This window comes from Theobroma cacao, chromosome 9 (genome assembly GCF_000208745.1).
Source record: "Theobroma cacao cultivar B97-61/B2 chromosome 9, Criollo_cocoa_genome_V2, whole genome shotgun sequence".
Classification (NCBI taxonomy): Eukaryota; Viridiplantae; Streptophyta; class Magnoliopsida; order Malvales; family Malvaceae; genus Theobroma; species Theobroma cacao.
Window position 1 is genome coordinate 32,280,784 of NC_030858.1, and position 20,734 is coordinate 32,301,517.

Below are 20,734 nucleotides of genomic sequence, written 5' to 3' on the forward strand. Positions count from 1 at the left end.
ATTTTTTATTTATTTTATTTTATTCTATATTTATATTTATTTATTATTATTATTATTATTTTTAATTTATGTGTCTACAAGGTGTTGTTTTTTTTTCTTACTTTTTTGTATCCTTTTCTTTTTTCCTGTTGTTTGGTGTTGTTTTTTACTTTTATGATTTTCACGTTGGTTTTTGCTTAGCAGGTTGGTTTGGTTTGTTATTTGTTTTGGCTTGGTTGTTTACTCAGTGTTTCAAATGTGGTTTATTTTGGTTTGTTCTTTTGCGTTGTTGGTTTACTCTGGTTGTATGTATAAGGAATTATTGTTCCTTGATTAAAAAAATCGACACCCACTAAAGTGGGGGGCACCACTCTAGTGTGTGTTTGTGTGTATATAAGATTTTCATTTTTGGTGAATGAAATAAATGTAGTCCTTCAAAGAGAAGAATGTTAGAGCTAAAAAAGTCTCAACAGCACAACTTGTCAAAGCAAAGAAACCTCGTTAACAAACAGAAAAAAAATTAAGAGCTGTTGCTCAATCTTGCAAAATCAATCACTTTCATAGATACAATGTTCATTTTCATTTGAAAATCAGCTACTACTCTTCTTTAGACCACCCTTTTCTCAGTATTAAACCTTGACCTGTGGGGGAGGATGTCTCGACCCAAACCCCAAGGGCCAAGACCGACACACGAGTCACATAGGCAAAGCCCACAATTCTCAAGCAAGCCTCGTATAGATATGGCAAGCACATAGACATAATCAATATTTCACAAGTCTATAGTGATGCATTTCATCACACAAATCCAAGCATAGCACTAACACACTACCCATAATATATATATATATCACTTAGCAGAAGTACACTCGTGTACTAGTTACAAGAGCTATACATTAACCAACATTAGTGGGTCGAAGCTCATACACAACAATCCATAGATTATAAATTACAATGGCATTACAATGCCATCAAAATAAAACAACTAGTACTTGTACCAAAACTAGCAGAGTGGACTCGTAGATCAAAGATATTGCTTTTACCTTCGTTCTGAAATGGTGAGTTTGTATGCTTTTACCTTTGCAAAACGGACTGATTTGTGCTTACGCAGAAAGGATATTTGCAAATAAACAATTCACTTATAATAAACAATGACAAGTGTAACCTTCACATATCATAAGTTTGAGAACTGATGACAATCTTAATTCATGAATATAATTTTTTTTTGTATGAAACTTTATGCAAATTAACATATTAACTACTGAAATGATCTTGCAACATCATTAGGATACATGTATATGTCTATATTCTAACATAACTATGATGATATAAGTCTTACAATATGAAAGAACCCATAATTCATGAATTGAAATTTCTGGATAGCAATCAATATATATGTATATGTATATATATAAAGGGCATTTTTATTCTGTATTCTTATGAAAATATTATTAAAATATAGTCAAGGCTAATTTTATTTTTTTGGTATAAATATGTGATTAAATTATAGTCAAGGGTAATTTAATCTTTCGGTATAAATATTTTATTATATTTTAGTTAAGGGTATTTTGTCTTTTGGTATAAGCATTTTCCTCTTTTGATAAAAAATAATTCAAATATTATAATAATGGGTAGTTTTATCATTTTATCATTTATTCTTTGATTATTTTAAAGTTATTTTTATTAATCAAATATTAGAATAAATCATAATAGCAATTTTTATCTTATTTCATTAAATGAACCAAACCACATAATAATCATACTATTTTATTTTTATTTTATTCTATTCACACATAATAATTATTTTATTTTATTTTATTTCATTTCACGAACCAAATGTGTCGTGGTGCAGGGAGATGTTTGTGGTCTGATGATTTGGCTGAATTTAAAGGTTGATTTTGCTTTTTGACTCCTGAATGTTTCACGTGTACAGAATGTGGTTTTGTATGGCTCTCTAGCTTAACCTTTTGGTGCAGGTTCTGGGTTGGGTAGCTGGGTGGTTTTTGTACATGTGTATAGGATACTGTTTTTTCTCCTGTATGTTTTTTGTGGTTACAGGAGTGAGGACTTTGGGTTCTTTTTGTGTCTGTTCCTTGTTATGGAGAGGTTGATATCGGTTTGGAATGCTGTGCCATAGGATATTGGGAGGTATACCTAGGTGTCAATGGGCATATCTCCCAATATCTGTGGTTTAGTCCTGTTCATGGTGTCGTAACGTGCAGATCTGGGAAGCCGATCGTCAGACGCGACAGTGAAAAACTCTTAAAAGTTAAAAAATTAGGAGTCGCCACCAATCTTTTTTACTAAGTGCGATTGGTCACTTATTGACTCGATTTTAATCGATGAAGCTTTAAATTAATTTTAAACCTACCGAAAAGAACCTTAAACTGGTCTACGATTTTTTAGATCTAGACTCGAGAGTATGGTTACGCCCGGGAAAGGATTAGCACCTCCGGAACGCCCGTTCCATTAACGGTACCATTTTTAGATTATCCTATTAGGCTTTTATTATATTTTCTTAGTTATGATTCTCTTATTTTATCCTTTATTTATCTTAAAATGGAATGTAAATGTGAAGTAAGATGAAATGCATGGCGTGAGATAAAAATGTCGGACGAATAACCTTTTATCAAGGATATTTTCCTGAATCTGCCCATCATACTGGTGGGACTCGGGGTATTCTCTCACCTAGAAAATTATCCGAGAAATTCACCTTTGCAAATTCGACGAATAATTCCCGTCATCAGAGTCATCGTACGTTTTTTTTTTAAAATAATATTTTTGTGCATAATGAACCTAATTCGGGTAAAAACTTTTTATTAAAGATGCTTCTCGAGCCCTCCCATCATACTGGTGGGATCCGAGGACATCTTTTTACCTAGAGAACTATCCAAGAAATATCTGTCTTTGCAAGATCCTCTGAAGATCCCATCATCGGGGCTTAAACTCGAAAACATAAATATTTATATGCAATGATATGCATGATGCAATATATATGTATGTCATGCTAATGCAATTATCTATTTTTTTATTTATTATTATTTAATTATTATTTTTATTTTATGATTTTTTTCATTATTATATTTTTTATTTTATTCCTTATTATCCTTTTTTTGTATACCTTATATTTTTATCCTAAATTTCTCCTATATTTTCTTTTATAATTAGATAAATTATTTATGATTCTATGTTATTTTTAATGAACTGAGAAACTTATTTATTATCATTTTTTATTATTATTATTTTTATATTTTTTTATTGTTATTATTTATTATTATTATATTATTATATATATTTTTTGTAAGCAATCTTTAATTCAAATCTAATGTCTAAAGTTTTATATATATGTTCAATTCCATTTTTTACTTTCTATTTTATTTCTTTTATATAATATTTTTTTATCCCTAATTTATATCACTAGATATTTAATGTTTAACTTTGAAAATATTTATTGTTTTGAAACTTTCTTGTTGATAGTTTATACTACTTGTCTATTTATTTAATGCCATGGATATTATCTTTTCATACAATTATTATATCTATACATTTGAATCATTATTATTTTTTATTTTTATTTTTATTATTTATTTATTATATTTTTTAATATGATTTTCGTATAGCTAAATTTTCATTTATAAAAATTTCGAGATCTTGAAATCGAGGCTCTCCCATCATACTGGTGGAGCCTTAATTCAGATTCCGAGCCTAAGGAACATAAGCCCGAGATTGCGACTTCTCGCGTCCCGACTGATCATCCCATCATCGGCATTATACTTGTAGTCAATATCATGATATTTATTATTATTTTACCTTTTTATTATCATTATTTTATTTATTATTTTTTTATAATTTTATTATATATTTGCAATAAATATTTTCCTAAACATAAGTTCTTTGTATAACTAAACACTTTCTAAAATTTTTTTTATTTATTTTTTTTCATGCTCTATTATTTTCTATATTCTTCTATTTATATTAATTTCCTAAGTTTAAACTGTCATATAAAAAATTTAAAATGTTATACTAAAATAATTTAGAACAAATAAAATAGACCAATCTAAGTCATAACAGATCTACAAGAAAAATAAAACCTTTACTTGACTTGGGCTTAAGCAGTGACCTAAGAAGACCAGTCCAAGGAAAGATCGCCTTCGAGCCTGCTTTGTTGGCCCACTAGGTGCCCTCCAAACGCACCGTTTTGGTGCACTAGTCTCCCTCAAACGACGTCGTTTAGGCTCTAAGCCTTAGTATATAAACCCTTTTTTCTCTCTTTTCTTATTTTCCTTTCTTATTTTCTCTCTCTAGTCGGCCAAATGCTCTCCCTTCTCTCTAAAAATGTTTCACCTCTCTCTCCCTTTACTAGCTTCTCTCTCTCCTGCCTCCTTGCTCGACAGTCACCCAAACCAACTCTTTAATCGGCGACGTCGTCGGCTACCTTGACCGGCCCTCTCTCTCTCCTCTAATCGGGGTCGGTCGGGCTTCCTCTCTCTCATTCTTCTCTTGCCGGAGCAAACCCAAGCCCCCAAAACTCTCTAAATATCGGTGCCGATCGGGCTTCCTCTCTCTCACTCTTCTCCTTTCAACGCAAAACCGAGCCTCCAAAACTCTCTCAATATTGGAGCCGGTCAGGCTTCTTCTCTCTCACTCTTCTCTTGCCGACGCAAAATCGAGCCCCCAAAACTCTCTCAATATCGACGCCGGTCAGGCTTCCTCTCTCTCACTCTTCTCCTGTCGGCGCAAACCTTCTCCTGCCGGCGTAAACTCGAGCCCCCAACTCTCTATCATAATCGGAGCTGGTCGGGCTTCCTCTCTCACTCTTCTCCTGCCGGTGCAAACCCGAGCCCCTTTTCACTATCTCTCTCTACTGATCCGCTTTCCCCTTCTCTCATTACACATTTTTTTTTGATTTTTTGGTATCTCTTTTTGATGTATTTTTCTTGATTTTTTTTTGTGTGGATTGTTGTGGCTGCTAGAGACTTAGGAATTTTTGGTTGTGCTTGTTTTCTTTGGCTTGCAGGATCCCCCGATTGCTACAGTGCCTCCTCTCCTTTATACCCAATTCTTGGCCTTTGGAGGGGGCACATTCCACGACCCTGCCAAGCGCGAGTTTTTTGCGTCTGGCACTATAGTGGTGGTAGTACAGGTATTGGCAGGGGCGTTCACGCCCTGCCAGTACTCCTTTATTTTTTTTATTATTTATATATTTTATATATTTTATTTATTTTTTAGTGTCTACACAAGGTCTGCTTTTGTATAGGAGAATTTCTCTCCCCCTTGTTTCTTAATGAAACCTTCTAATGACTTTAAAAAAAAAAAAGTCTTTTGTCAGTCAAGCTAAAGATTTGTCAAGACATAAACTGATAATGGAGGAATAAAATACGTTTTTAAAAAAAACAGTAGAATATGGTTTGGTTTGGTAGAAAAGTCAAATAGAGACTTGAATTAAATTGGAATGAAAAGAGTACGGTAAGCTTTCGTTGGATTATAATCGTTTACCCATAGCTATATGCAGCAAGGATGTACACAGGCATAAGCTTGATTAGTTTTAAGTACCATATATACTATACAACAATGAAGAAGGATTTAGTTACACATTGTGAACGATTATATATATTATCACAATTTGAATTTAAAATCTTTATTCATTTTCGAATATGTTAGTGACAAAATTCTTTATTCAACTTCTAGCCAAGTTTTAGTGCCATACATAGAGAAATTAAGAAATAGAAACCAATAAATGCATGCAGCATATCCTATATATATTTTTTACGCTGGTGGAGTAGACTAGCTAGACATTCCAAGTTTGGATAGGAATCTATCTTACAACTTATTGAGTAGAATAGCTTGTTTTACTTTGTTTGTGTGGAAAAAGGTTGAAATCCCACGTCTCTAGGGATACATTGGAACTTAAAACTGATAGTTTGTGATGAAGTTCATTCATTGATTCATACTTGATGTTGCATTTCAGCTAGGATTGACCATAGAATAGTTGATTATTGACCAAACTACATTAACATTTCATTTAATTTTTGTCTACCGATTTTGTTTTCAATAAAATCTAGTGCCTCTCGAGCAGTTTTCATTCTAGCAAATTTAATAGTTGTTTATTGAATTTTTTTCGCATAATTTTGTGGGCCTAAGTGGGCTGGCATGTTATGGAGCGAGTCTTGGTATGAAACTTGGACTGGCTCATGAACATCGTTATTCATGGGCCGTGGTTAGGTTGGTATGGTGGCTTCTCAACTGACTTCAAGCAAGTGTGCTCTCCACTTTTGCAAAAGTCTTTTATTTTTGCTTCGGCCTTCATTTATCGGACTCTTTCGAACCTTAAAAACTTTTTTCTTTCATTTTGCCATTATTTAGCTCTCTTACTTTTATTGGATTAACTTTTTTTTAACTCAATTTCAGAAAAATGAAAGAAACTTGTAACGACCCAAGTGTAAGTACCACTACAAAAAAACAAGTTTTTTCTACGAAAAAAATTTCGTTGAAAATTTTCAACGAATTTCCAACGGATATTAATAAAAAATTGTCATTAATTTTTTGACAGATTTTCGGTGGATTTTTAACGGAATATTTTCGTCGAAATCCGTTGGAAAATTGGTTAGCGCAAAAAAAAAATTTCTCCCACCAAATTTTCCAACAGAATTTCCAACGGAAACTTTTTCGTTGGAAATCCGTTGAAAATTTAAAGAACCCAAAAAATTTGAAAGCCCACTAAATTTTTCAAATAAAATTTTCGTTGGTAATAGTATTTTTTTAATTTATTTTCTTAAAATATTTTAAACTTTTTATAAATTTTATTAATCTTTTATAAAAAAAATAGATATTAATAAAAGCAAATATATTCATATGTGAAGTTTATAATATTTAAAAGTTTAATTATGTTTTCTTTTGCTTATTTTTTTACATTTTTGAAAACTTTCTTAAGTCATAAATTAGAAATTAATAATTCCAAATTCATTAATTCTATAACATTAAAAAATTGATAAAAAGAACAAAATAAATTTTTAAATTTTAAAAAAACACATGATAAGATCTAATAAGAAATTTTTAAAAAATACTAATACTTTATGTATGTTATAATATTAATTAGTTAATATATATAAATTAAGAAGATAGATATATAATAAACTTATTAATTTAATATATTTAAAATATATTAGTTTATTATATCTATGTATACAAATTAGAATCATAGCTATATTAGACTATAGATATAAACCTGCATTCTTAAAAAAAACTTATTGTATTAATATGAAATTACAAGTTATATTCTTTAATTGATATAACTTTATAAGTTAATATATATATATATATATATATATATGTATGTATATGAGATATTTAAATATCCTACATACATATATATTAATATGTTTTATATGTAAACTTATAGTAATTTTATTTATATGATTACAGTTATTAGTTTTATTAGTTATTATCATACTTTTTATAAAATTATATTGATAAGCAATTATACAAATTTTGTAATATATATCAAATTATATTACATAATATTTGTGTCATTAATATATATGATAAATTTAGTAATATACCATTATGTTTTATATTGAGTAATTTTTAAACATAAATTATTAATAAAATTCAAAATATTAAAATTTGTGTTGCTATGGTGACTTAAATTTTTAAAAGGAAATATCAAAATATATATCAAATTATATTACATAATCTTTAATAGGAAATATATTAATAAAATTAAATATATACATACTGGATTTTAGAATATTAAAAATATAAAAATGTTTTCTTTCATAAAAATTGGGTATAAAATTAAATAATATATTAAACAAAAACTAATAATAGTTTATTAGTAATTATAACCTTTATTAGTAACTTTATTAACTTTATTTATATGATTATATTTTAATAATTTTATTAGTAATTATTATCTCATTTTTTTATAACATATTAGGTTTTATAACATATATATAATAATAAAGTAATACATATAAATATATATTATATAAAATTAACATATTAGTGATTGGTGATGGATAAAGACTGTAGATATCAGAATTTGTGTTGAGTTTAATTATCTTGCGAGTTATGCATGAGTGGAACTCTTTGGTTTAATTAGGAAAAAGTCTTAAGTTAAGTGGATCATTGAAGTTTATGATTGAATAGGACACAGACAGTAAAGAAATACTTTAAATAACTGTTGGTTGTGACGGGTTAGCTTTGGGTAATAAACAAAAAACCGTGGATTAAAAGTTGCTATAAATGGTTGCTATAAATAATATTAAATATTATTTTATACATTAATATTTAATATATTATAAATATCTAAAGATATTATTTACTTTTACAATGTTTATAGTTTATAAAGTAAAGTTTAATATACATATATTAAAAATTATTACTATTAATAATTATTCATTTATTAATAAAATATAAAATATTTAACTCTGCAACCGTTCAATCTTTGATTCTTAGAATCTTGATTTCATTGTGAATCTTTGATTTCATTGTGAATCTTTGATTTCATTGTGAATCTTTGATTTCATTTTTCCTGATTTTATTTTATTTCGTGGGATGGTTTTTTTGCATAAAATTTTTCGATTTGTGGGATGATTTTAAGGATTCCATTGATCTTTTTCCTTTTTTAATTAATCTTTTTTTCTTTTAATTTCTTTTCAATCTTAGTATAATCAAATTATTGAGAGTCTGATGCATTTGATGAATTATACTCGACTTGATATAGCTTATGCTATGTGTAAACTGAGTTGATATGGACAGTCTTAATTAATATCATTGGACTGCTTTGTGCAGAGTAATGAAACATCTGGGAGGTACCATGAACTGTGGTATTTTCGATAATAGATTTTTACTGTATCAAAATGATACAATGATGTTAATTGGATCTCAGATTCAAATGAGATAAAATCTACAAGTGGATATGTATTCACCCTTGGTAAGTGTGCTGTAACTTGAAAACAGCCAAACAACAATAATTGCTAAATTTACAATGGAATTAGAATTTATAGTTTTGGAGTTGGCTGGTAACGAGGCTGAGTGGTTAAAAAACCTTTTAGTAGATATTTTGTTAGGAATGAAATCAACACCTTCGATATATATGCATTGTGATTGCCAAGTGATAATAGTCATTGTAAAGAATAAAACTTTCAATAGTATGAATAGACACATTCATTTAAGACATGATGTGGTAAAATAACTGTTTGGAGATGAAATAATATCCATTATTTATGTGAAGTTAGAACTGATTTGGTCGATCCTTTAACTAAACCCGTGAGAAGAAAATTAATTAATGATACATCGAAGGGAATGAGACTTAAGACAATTGAGAAAAATCAACAATAATGACAACCCAACCTATATAAGTGGCGATCCTATAAATTAGGTTCATATGGGTAATAAGAAGTTATTTGTTGATAAATTGATGTACTATTAAAATTATTGTTTATCCCATGATGTGTAAATAGTGCAAATATTGTAATGAAATAGAGGTTAAGTTAAACTCTTAATGAATTTCATATTCCTTATGGATAGTTTATTAAATTGCAGTATACACTTGATAGAATCACCTATGTAAGTGTGGAGTGGGTTGCTCTTATGAGAATTGTGGCAAATTCTCTGAAGCACTTATAAATAACCAAGCATGAACATGGCCTATTTGCACAAAATTGTGTTGAACAACAAAAATTGTGGGGGTGTAATGTGATTGATGAAAATAATATTTCACATAAAGAATTTTTTGTTCATATAAGTTATAAACTTCACTAAAATTCTGTCATTTATATTTCATTCTTTCTAAGCCTAGTTCATAACTCAAAAAGCATCAGTCTCGATGTATTACACTCGAGTGAGATTAGACCTAGCAAAAACTTCCTATTATGAAAGCTTATGAAATATGTGGGGTATTATTGAAAATATAGTGATATTTCATAAGGTTTCTATCTCATATTGCCTAGGTACAAAATATGTTAATGCTTTATTTAAGCAAACTCATTGTATGCTTGTTGTAAGTAAGAAAAGAAAGTGGGCTCGCGCACATACGAGATCAAGCCAAGCCCTAAGAAAATGTGAATTCCCCCCTGTGCACAAATGTATATGCGGGTTAAGCCTAAGTGATATTTCTTTAACTGTTTGATTCTGATAACGTTATAAAGATGTGGTCTTTGATTTTTTAGTAATGTTAAAATATCTTTCAGAATATTTTTTATAATGTCTTTGTCGTTATTCTCTATAAATACCAACATTCACATTCATTCTCAACACACCACAGTTCTCACTGCTTCCTTTTCTCTGCTTTCTTCTCTACTTAGCCTTGTTGGGATCTTTCTTCTTTATTTTCTATTGCTTCCATATCTTTGATAGTTTATGCAAACTAATCAAAAAGAATCTATTGAATCCTGAAGATAATCGCTTTAATCCTTTTGCATTGAATTTCAAACTCTGAAAAAACGAAAATTATCTTTAAAGACAATGTATCACTGCTCAAACTAGTTTGAGTTGTCGTTTGCTTTGATCTTTACCCAACATGTGTATGCAAGTATCAAACTATTTGGCTGGGTTCTTTAATTTGACAAGTGTGAATTATTTTAGCTCCTCGGCCTGCCAAACTCCATACTTGATGACTACTATAACTTAGAATAGGGTTAGGAAGAATTGTCGATTTAGCCTCCTACTCACACCCACATTGGCAATATATTCCTCATAGTCTTAGAGGACAAGAACCATACAATAACAGCTCAACATTTGATATTGTGGATGTGATAGCTTATGGCTTGTTAACAAAGTTAGGTAAGACCTTCCTAATCCGATATACATCATAAATGCATTTTGCCTTTGTTCAAATTTCAAACCCATCTGTGTCCAAAAAAAAAAAATTTCAAACCCATCAACTTCCAACTCCCATGAATTATAATCATATATCCCACAACGCCGACAAATATCAGTCCTTAGGGACCCCATAGATAGACCCTTTTTGGTTTCTTTCTTTTTCCTCTTCCTCACTATTTTTACAAGAATTTTTTGGATTGGAAAAGGAGGAAAGTGCGAATTTCGTATAGAAGTTTTCTCATTAGAAAACGGAAATAGAATATTATTATAAAAAGTACAAGAGGGAACATATAACCTCTTCTTGTGATGATCATTAATGATTGGGTAGTCTTATCAAGTAATCAATTGTGGAGGGAATTGACAGGTTGTAAAACACAGTTTCCACAAACATTTGCCTTTGGCTATTTATTGGCTCTTTCCATGTAAAGTCCACTATTAAGTTTCCCCACGTTACAGAAAAGAAAAGTGCGTTTAACCTTACTCTATTATTTAATTTCTCATGCTTTTATTTGTAAATTAAGGCAATCATTTGAAGAAAAAAGTTTGGAATTTTAGTTACCTTTAAGAGAATTAGGCAAGAATATCAGACATTGACAGATAATAAAGTCTCTCTTCACGGAAAGTGAATGATCAGTTCTTGCTGTTGATGCTTTAAGGTTTGGATATTATTCATATCATATATTTACAGTTTGTTTCTGCAATAAGCTTTCGGTTTTACTTCATAGTCATTGGTGGAATTGATACATATTAACCCTAATTTTAAATAGCAATCACAATTTTGAGTTCTGGGTTCTCCTGATCAGCACTTCGATTTTGTATTTTTTACCTTCATTCAATGCTATAAGTTACACATTAATAAGTTGCTTTTGTAGTTAGCATTTATTGAGTTGTGCTCAAGCTGTATGTCACAAGTTCATGTTTTCAATCTAAAAAATATATTTGAAATAAGTCTTTTATTTATTATCCTAAAGCACACCTCATATCTTATTGATGTGAAATTCATAACATTTTACTCTATCCATATGTGCAATGCCTATGTTAGGATTTGGATTTGCTTATGGAAGTTCCACATCAGTGAAGATTTGAATTTGTTATGATACACTTGTTAGGGCTCATCTTTTCAACTTAACATTTATCTTGGATGGAAGAAAATCCTTATTTATTGATTCAATATCCATCCCATCTCTTGTTGATGAGGACCTATTACATGTGCACAAGCTTAATGCTAATTATGATATATGACACCTTCTCAATAAATGTCTGACTTTCGTTTTTGAGAAAAAGAAAAAAAAAAAAACTTGAACTCAACATTTGTCATTTGGAGGCCACCTATCCATCACTTTAACAAGAATTTATAACTAAATTTGATTTTTTTTCATTATAATATCAGAAAAATTAATTTTTTAACACATTTGTATGCGTATTAATAAAAACAAAGATCTACAGATATGTGGATCAGATCTCTAATTTTTTGAAATAAAAAAATTAATTAATTTGATGCGGGATAAAATGTTATATCGAGACAAAACTTAGCTTTGAAATTATTTGTAAAACTTAATGAGTAATCAAAAAGGAAGTCAGCAAGGCATGAAGCCAAAATCATTTTGGTTGACCCATAACCACAAGAAAAAAGTCTAGTTTTTGGTCTTCCGCCTTTTTTGTTTGTCATATTCATCTTTGAGATTTTGACGTCATTTTCAGTGTTTCTAAATTCATCACTAGCTGTTTTTTATGACCCATCCCTCACCTCTCTAGCCGACCTCAATCCAAGCTCGCCTCATCCGCCCCAACCCCCGCCTTAAAGACCAAAAAAAAAAAAAATGGTAATTTAATTGATTTTTCAGATTTTTTGTTAAATTAATTAATGAGTTTTGACCATGAGTGGTATTAATTTGTACTTATAGCGATCTGCTATATTATGAACGTGTTGTCTTTGTCTTTGTTAGTATATGCCAATTTTAATAATTTCTTTTTTATTCAAAATGTTATTAAAGGCATAAAAAAACATATTGCTAAGAAGGTTGTCAAACGATATTATCAAATTTGTAAAATCAAACACATGCGTATATGTCACATAAATTCCCTACCTTGGCTCCTACTTTGATGGTAGTAGAGAATTATGTTATTGCAAATTCATGTGATAAATCATTAATATACAATAAAATGAAATCTTCATTATTCATAACAGTATTTCATTGTGATTTTACAAGATTATATGGTTCTTCTATAATCATGATACATTATCCTAGAAAATCAAATAAAAAGTGACATTTCAGCAAATTAGATTAGTTCCTATAATATTATTGTTTGCCTTCCTGGGTCAGCTTTTTTGGCAGTCTGTTCCTCTTTGTAGCACAAGTTCCTGCTTGCTTTGGACAATACATTAATTAAATATTAGTAATTAGTATTGGACTAGAAAATGCCTTCCCCTTTGGACTCTAGGGCGGTGAGAGAAAATGTTGAGCAAAGCCCCGAAAAAACTTGGCTGGTAGTTACAATACATTTATTGATCTCGGCTAACCATTGCCTGGGGTTTCTTTCTCTCTGTTTCCCACTCTAGCTATACCCTCCATATAACCACCAACACCCACCTCTCTCTCTCTCTCTCACCGTTAACAATCTTTTGTCAATCTTCCTTGTTTTATTTCCTACTCTTGATTAGCCTTCACCCTTGACCCACAAAAATGGCAGCTAAGCAGATCGTTGCCGCCGTTGTTGCCACCATCTTTGTAATGACGTTCTGCAGCGGCACCATGGCACAGGCGCCGGCACCTGAGCCAACTGCTGAGGCACCGGGCCCGGACTGTTTCACCAACTTGTTGAGCTTGTCGGACTGCTTGACGTACGTGGAGGCTGGTAGCAATTTAACAAAGCCTGAAAAGCCTTGCTGCCCAGAGCTGGCGGGGCTTGTAGAAAGCACTCCCCAATGTTTGTGTTATCTGCTGGATAAGAATGCCACTTCTAGCTATGGGTTCAACATTGACATGAACAGGGCTCTGAATCTTCCCACTGTCTGCAAAGTTTCTACTCCTCCTGTTAGTCTTTGCTCAGGTAATTTCTTTTGCCCTTTAATGAGCTAATTCCTTAATTTCTTTTGCAATTCAGTACCTTTTATTTGGGAAAATCTTATCAATTATATGATAGAAAATATACAACAAGTTGGTCTAAGTAAATTTGTTGTCGCGAGGCTAAAATACAAACAAAGGTTTGAATAATTAATTATCCAACTGTAAAAAAAAAAAAAACAAAACAAGTGGTTGAATTGGGATTCTTCTCTGCTTTGTTCACGAGGCTACACATATATTACCTTTTCTGTGTAAAATTTTCATATAAGGTCTCATTTATTTCTCCAATGTTTTAGATATTGATGATGTTAATTATTCTTTTGTTGAGCAAGAACTTAAAAGCTCTTTCTTCTTTGTTTTTGCCGATTCTTGTTACTCTTTTTTAGTACCCCTCCGCCTTCATTTGCTGTATTAACCCAAAGTAATAAAAACAACACATTATGGACAGTACACATGGGTGGGCTATGCATTGTGTAGTTAATATAGATCTCAACTTTTAGTATGGCAAAACAACATCTAGTCATTATTTGGCAAAACCACCTTCTAGATTTAGATCCGAATTATGAAATATGTGAAAGGTACAGTGAAAATTACCAAAAAGAAAATCCTAGGGAAATACGGTATTTTTCTGAGGGAATTTAGTATGCATCTGTCTGGATTGGTACCACACCTGTGACCATATATAGCCCATATCATAACTCTCCACAACCAATCCTAACGTTGGCAGCAAATGCACGTTGTTTCTGCATCTTCCACTGTCTCATCATTCATTTTGGGTCCAAATTGTATCCACACTTTAGGGGCCTTATTTATTTAACACCTTCCACTCAACCATTGTTTTGGCTTCTTCACTTTAATTTTGCGTCTGGGTTCCTTGCTTATAAACGTATAGCTACTCCTCATTTATTAGACCTAGAATAGCTACAACAGTATAGATGTGGGCAGCTTAATTGAAAGGTCATTACTCAAGTCCAAAAAGTCAAATTTCGTTCCTACTAGTTGAATTAAAACAGATATACATGTCTATCATTATTATAAGTAATTAATCTATTGTCAAATGAAATCAATTGTTTAATTGTTTGTACCCAAGGAAAAGGCAAAATCGAAGTGAGAAAAAAGAGGAAAGAATTATTATTTTTAAACACCAAACCAGAAATATGTTTAAACAGCACTGACTGAGCACATGGGAAGGCGAGACGCCAGCTTTGCCTGATCGGGGATTTGGGGTTTTGCCTACTTCTTTGCCGCTCATTTATGGCCATTCAAAGATTCTGGGTTTGCTCTCACCGAATTTCACGTGCACTGTCCTTTTTATTATAAATTTGAAATATAAATAAATGAATCACGTGCTCAGTTATTGGCCTTTAAGATTTGGATACACCAAACCCTTCAACAACAGAATCACTCCGTTTGTCACCAAAGTTTTTTATATTATTTTTTTTTTGCCATTTATATTTTTTCCAGTATTGTAGTAATCTCTTCATTCCATAAATATTCTTTTATTTACATATTTTTAGTTACCTTAAATTAATGTCTCCTTCAATTTTTTTATTTTTTAAAAAATCATTTTTACTTTCCATTATCATTTTCAACTACATAATTACTCGTCAATGTGATATTATCTGGATGATAAGGAAGAGATATGGAAGTTTTAAGTCTTACGTGGGTTTAATCCAATTATATGTTACTTTAAATTGACATTTAAATATTTAATTTTGTTAGATATATATCGTAGCACATACCATTCCCTGTTTAACTATAACATTACTTTCGTTTCGTTCTACAGTCATCATTGGCGCCCCAGCTGAAAGTCCAACCGGAAATGGAGGATCTATGTCACCGGGTAATTAATTTTTTTTTCAAGTTCTAATTTCTAAGTTGCTTTACAACAAAATTGGCTAATCTTAGCAAAGTTAAACAAGATTAATGTATATGTTTGATCTCTAATGCAAGAAAAAAAGTATATTTTCAATATTGAAATGGAGCAGCATCTGGATTTTCAAATGGTAAAGGTAAAGTTATTGGATTTGGTTAGATGTATTTTGAAATAGAATATATTAAAGAAGATTATCCAAATGTCGAATTAAGTCTGCAATCATTACTGTTACAGACTCAGTGCGACATTACAGTTTAAACTCAGCACAGAATAGGACTTAACAAATGGAACATATATATATATATCCTGAATAATAATAGAAATAAAGTTTACCTTTAGTTTGTCAAATTCCTAGTTCATCCAAGATTAATTTTGATCTAAGTTGGAGTTAGTCATGGCTATCTTGAATTCTATCTGTCTAGATTGATAACTAAATATGGTTTAATATTAACTACTTATGTATTTTTAATATTTAACTAATCACTTTGGAAAACGAATTGAAAATGGCCAGGTTTTGCCCCGCAAGGATTAGCTGCCAGCCCTTCAAGTGGAAACAACAGTGGAGCTTCAAACATTGCAGTCTCTGGTCTAGCTTCCCTTGTTGCCTTGGCAATTGCCTTTCTGCCCACACTTTTTGGGATTTAAATTCTTTTGCCATAGTTGAACTTAGTTTCCTCCATTATTTATATACTGCATTGTTCAGATATTCTGTGTCAAGTATTATTATTATTATATATTTTTTTGAGAGAGAGACTGTGTCTAGTACGTAAGTTACCAATAACTTGAAGGAGTTTGTTATGACATTTATTTCTTGAAGGCTGTACCATTGTTCTTGGCAAACACCTTTATGGCTCTAGCGCTCTATTACCCATTCAATATGTTAAATCCAATCTTCCAATTAACCAATGCCATTGTCACAAGCTGAATTTTTCTTTAAAATTTTTTCTTTTTTATGTATTATAAAGTTATCACTCTCTCTGTTCTATTATATTTATTCTTTATTTACTTTTTTTTTAAAGAAACTCAATTTTGACCATTTCTTTCAACAAAAACATAAACTTATAACATTTTTAAAGGTAAATTTTACCTACACCTCTTGTGATTTTAAATTCTTCTCGAAGGACATATTGTGATTTTTTTCTAATTAATTCCTTATGAATATCTTTGTTTTCTCCATTAACACTTTACAAATAAAATTTTGTTTATGAATGGGTTAGGATGTTAAATTTACCTAATATAATTAAAAAAATATCTTTAAAAGTGAAAATTAAGTTAATTTTTAATTCAAGATATTTTGGCAATTTTATTGGAGAAAATTAATAATTTGACCCTTTGTGGGAAGTTATTCATAAGATACTAATTGAGCAGAAGAATCCAAATTCTCTGCCCTTAATCTGTGCCCTTCTTTGGCAAAGTGAAACGTGTTTATTTTTTTAATTACTAATTAATACATGTTTGGATTTAATCTTTTTATCTCTTTTTTTTTTTTCTCACATTTCCTATTTTCTCTCACAAAACAATTGTTCCTCCATATCAGTAAGAAGATAATGCCTTTTTGCAAAAAATTTACTAGTTGATATTGCAATAAAAGATACAATTGGGTATCAATTGGATCTGCGAATTAAACCGACAATAGTAGGCAATTATATCATCATCTCTCCCTGCTAATCTCTCTTACGACCACCCAATTTGAGATTCATGAACTGAAAATAAAACTGTTTGGAAGAGATAGGTGTGGAGAATTAGGATAGGAGAGAAGAAAGAATTTATTTATTTAGGATTTATAAGCAGCAGAATAAAAGAGAAAGGGATCACTAAGCCTGAGAGCAGAATTTGCGTTTTGCCTCTTTTTTTTTTCTTTTTTATTGATCTTTTAACAAAATTTGATCCCTTTCTTTGTTTTACTGAAAGCAGAATTTGGGTTTTACCCTTTCTTTATTTTCCTTCTTTTTTATTGGTCTCACAATAAAATCCGATCCCTTCTTTTGTTATTCTGAGAGCAAATTTTGGATTTTTGTAATTTGTTTCACAACAAAAGAAAATCTCATCTTGCATCGATGAAGGTAGGAAAAGACAAGTTCATGTTTTTTTTTGTCGGAGCAAACAAGCAGAAGATCACCATTTTATGAACCATCTGCTGCTAGAGGAAGAAAAGAGGAAATAAGAGATAAAAAAGATTAAAGCTAAACATGTATTAATTAGTAATTAAAAAGATAGACACGTGTTATTTTGTCAAAAAAGGGGCACAAAATGGGGCACGGATTGGGGGCAAAGGATTTAGATTCTTAAGAAAAAAAGTATCACAATGTGCTAATTAGGAAAAACAATGGCAAATGTCATATGAGAAAAGTTAAACCACAAGAAGCTTGTATGGAGTTTACCTACTTCTTAATAATAACATGAGTAAATTTTGAATTTCAAAATTTTGGAAACATACATTTTAAAATTTTAATTTTATATAATATTTTAGAAGATAACCCATAACTAAAAAAAAATGAAGAAAAAGATAACTCATTAGCTTCGGCATTGCTCCTCATAAGGTCGAAATTTTTGTTTCGCAACTTGTCCGTGGCAAGCTTCTGGTCAAGGATACCCTTGTGTCTCTTGGTATTATTGGTGAAGCAGCAAATATTTGTATGGTTGATAGTGGAACATAAATATGGAACTGATAGACATAAAAATTAGTGTTTGAACTTGTACATGGCACAGAGAATTTGGGAGGAAACGTAGTGATAGATATCCATGAACTGATAGTGGAAGGTTGGACACATGAGAGAAATGAGAGAGTATTATCCAAGTGCTTATATGGAAACCTACTTTCATAAAAAATAACATGGCGAGATACATAGGTTTTATAAGAGATAGGATTATAGCAAAGATAAACACTTTGATATAAAGAATACCCAACAAAGACACATTCTTTCAACTTTGGTTGCATTTTGTCTGTAGAAACACTTTGCTGAGGTTGAAGGGGTTTCGGTTTCTAACTTTAAACATAATTTCAAGCAACTGACAGTTGAAACAGCTGAGTGGCTGAAGAGACCTTTTATAGAGGAGGAAGTGTGGGATACAATCAAAGGGTGTGAAGGGAATAAGGCACCGAGGCCGGATGGTTTTAACATGGACTTCTTTAAGAAGCAATGGACAATCATTATAGGGGAAGTGATGAAGTACTTTGAGGAATTTTACCAAGTGGGAGGTTTATTGATAAAGGGATTAATACTTCATTTATCACATTAATTCCAAAAGTGGCAAATCCGGTGGAGTTAGGGGAGTTTAGGCCAATTAACTTAGTCGGTAGTTGCTACAAAATTTTAGCAAAGCTCATTGCTAACCGATTGAAGCAAGTCATTGGTGATGTCATTGGTGAGAACCAATTTGCTTTTATCAAGGGAATACAGCTGATTGATTGTGTGTTAGTGGCAAATGAAATGGTGAATTTGCTGAAAAAAAGAAAAAGTGGGGGTGTGATTATGAAAGTGGATTATGAAAAGGCTTACGATAGTGTCGGTGGGATTTTTTGAACTTAATTATGAGGAAAATGGGTTTTCGAGGCCGATGGAGGAAATGGATAATGCAGTGTATTACCACAGCTTTGATTTTAGTGTTGGTTAATGGAACACCTACGAGGCAGCTTAAGATGAAAAGAGGCTTAAGGCAAGGGTGCCCTCTATCTCCCTTCTTGTTCAACATTGTGGGAGAAGCTTTTAGTGTTATGATGGAGAAAGCTGTAACTAAAGGGTTGTTTAAGGGGATTAAAGTCGAGAATGATAAGCTTAGCATCGCGGATCTCCAATACACCGATGACACTATGGTATTTTATGATCCTCGACATGAGAGCATTATTAATTTAAAAAGGGTCCTTAGGTGCTTTCAACTTGCCTCAGGAATGAAAATTAATTTTAATAAAAGCTATCTATTAGGAGTTGGTGTTGTGGAAAACCAGTTGAGGGAATGGGCTGGTAAAATTGCATGTAAGCTAGACAACCTTCCAACGACTTACCTTGGGATGCCACTTGAGGCAAGACATAATTCCATTGCGGTATGGAGACCAGTTATCGATAAGTTCGAATCAAGACTGGCTGGATGGAAGACCAAGCTGTTGTCTTTAGGGGGCCGGATAACCTTGTTAAGGTATGTCTTGTCTAGTCTCCCTGTTTTTTACATGTCAGTGTTCAAAATGCCAATAGGGGTAAGAATGGAATTAGAAAAAATTCAAAGGAGGTTTTTGTGGTGTGGTGTGAAAAATAAAAAGAAAATACATTATGTGGAGTGGAATAAAGAGTGTAATTATAAAGAGTGTGGAGGGATTGAAATGGTTAGCATGGACATAAGAAATTCTACCCTTTTAACGAAATGGATTTGGAGGTTTGGACAAGAAAAGGAAAGTCTATGGCGAAAGGTTTGGGTGGAAAAAGAGGATGGTGATCACTTGAGCTTGATTCCAAGAGGGAAGAGCAGCCGCAATGCTTCCATACTATGGAAGAATATTATCTCACCCCTTTCCCCGACTGACATTTTTTTTCTGCAAGTTAATTCTAATATAGGGATGGTCATTGGAAATGGATGTAATGTGCTATTTTGGACTGATGAGTGGGTGGAGGGTGGTGTCTTGAAAAATATGTTCCTTAGAATCTATGCTCTAGTAGAAAATAAAGAAGGGAGAGTGGTTGAATTTGGTGAATGGGCTGGTAATGAGTGGAGGTGGGATGTCTTTCTAAGGCAACAACTTTTTGGATGGGAAAAAGAGTAATGGAAAGAATTCAAAAACACAATTGAAAGCTACAATCTTAATCAACAGCTAAAAGATGAAATTGTTTGGAAAGGTAATAGCAATGGGAAGTACACTGTTAGATCTTTTTGTGAGCAGGCCATCGATAAAAAGGGCAAGCAAGAAGGAATTTGGAGTCAGGTCTGGGTCAACATGGCTCCACAAAGAGTGGAGGCCTTCGTGTGGCAAATGGTTCAAGGTAGGGTAGCTGTAAAATGAGAG

At 31.6% G+C, this 20,734-nt stretch overlaps 1 protein-coding gene across 1 annotated transcript; it reads left to right on the plus strand.

Annotated features, from left to right (window-relative positions):
- On the plus strand, nucleotides 13,220–16,647 carry LOC18590119 (non-specific lipid transfer protein GPI-anchored 2). The gene is made up of 3 exons (XM_007015460.2): nucleotides 13,220–13,851; nucleotides 15,652–15,708; nucleotides 16,253–16,647. The coding sequence occupies exons 1-3, from the start codon at nucleotides 13,485–13,487 to the stop codon at nucleotides 16,384–16,386; spliced, it is 558 nt and encodes a 185-aa protein (XP_007015522.2). The 5' UTR covers nucleotides 13,220–13,484; the 3' UTR covers nucleotides 16,387–16,647.

What these genes read in the sequence shown, in the direction of transcription:
- LOC18590119 (XM_007015460.2), top strand. Translation starts at nt 13,485, where the DNA reads ATGGCAGCTAAGCAGATCGTTGCCGCCGTTGTTGCCACCATCTTTGTA. An exon ending in TCCTGTTAGTCTTTGCTCAG is followed by an intron (nt 13,852 to 15,651) that starts GTAATTTCTTTT and finishes TTCGTTCTACAG; the next exon opens with TCATCATTGGCGCCCCAGCT. An exon ending in TGGAGGATCTATGTCACCGG is followed by an intron (nt 15,709 to 16,252) that starts GTAATTAATTTT and finishes GAAAATGGCCAG; the next exon opens with GTTTTGCCCCGCAAGGATTA.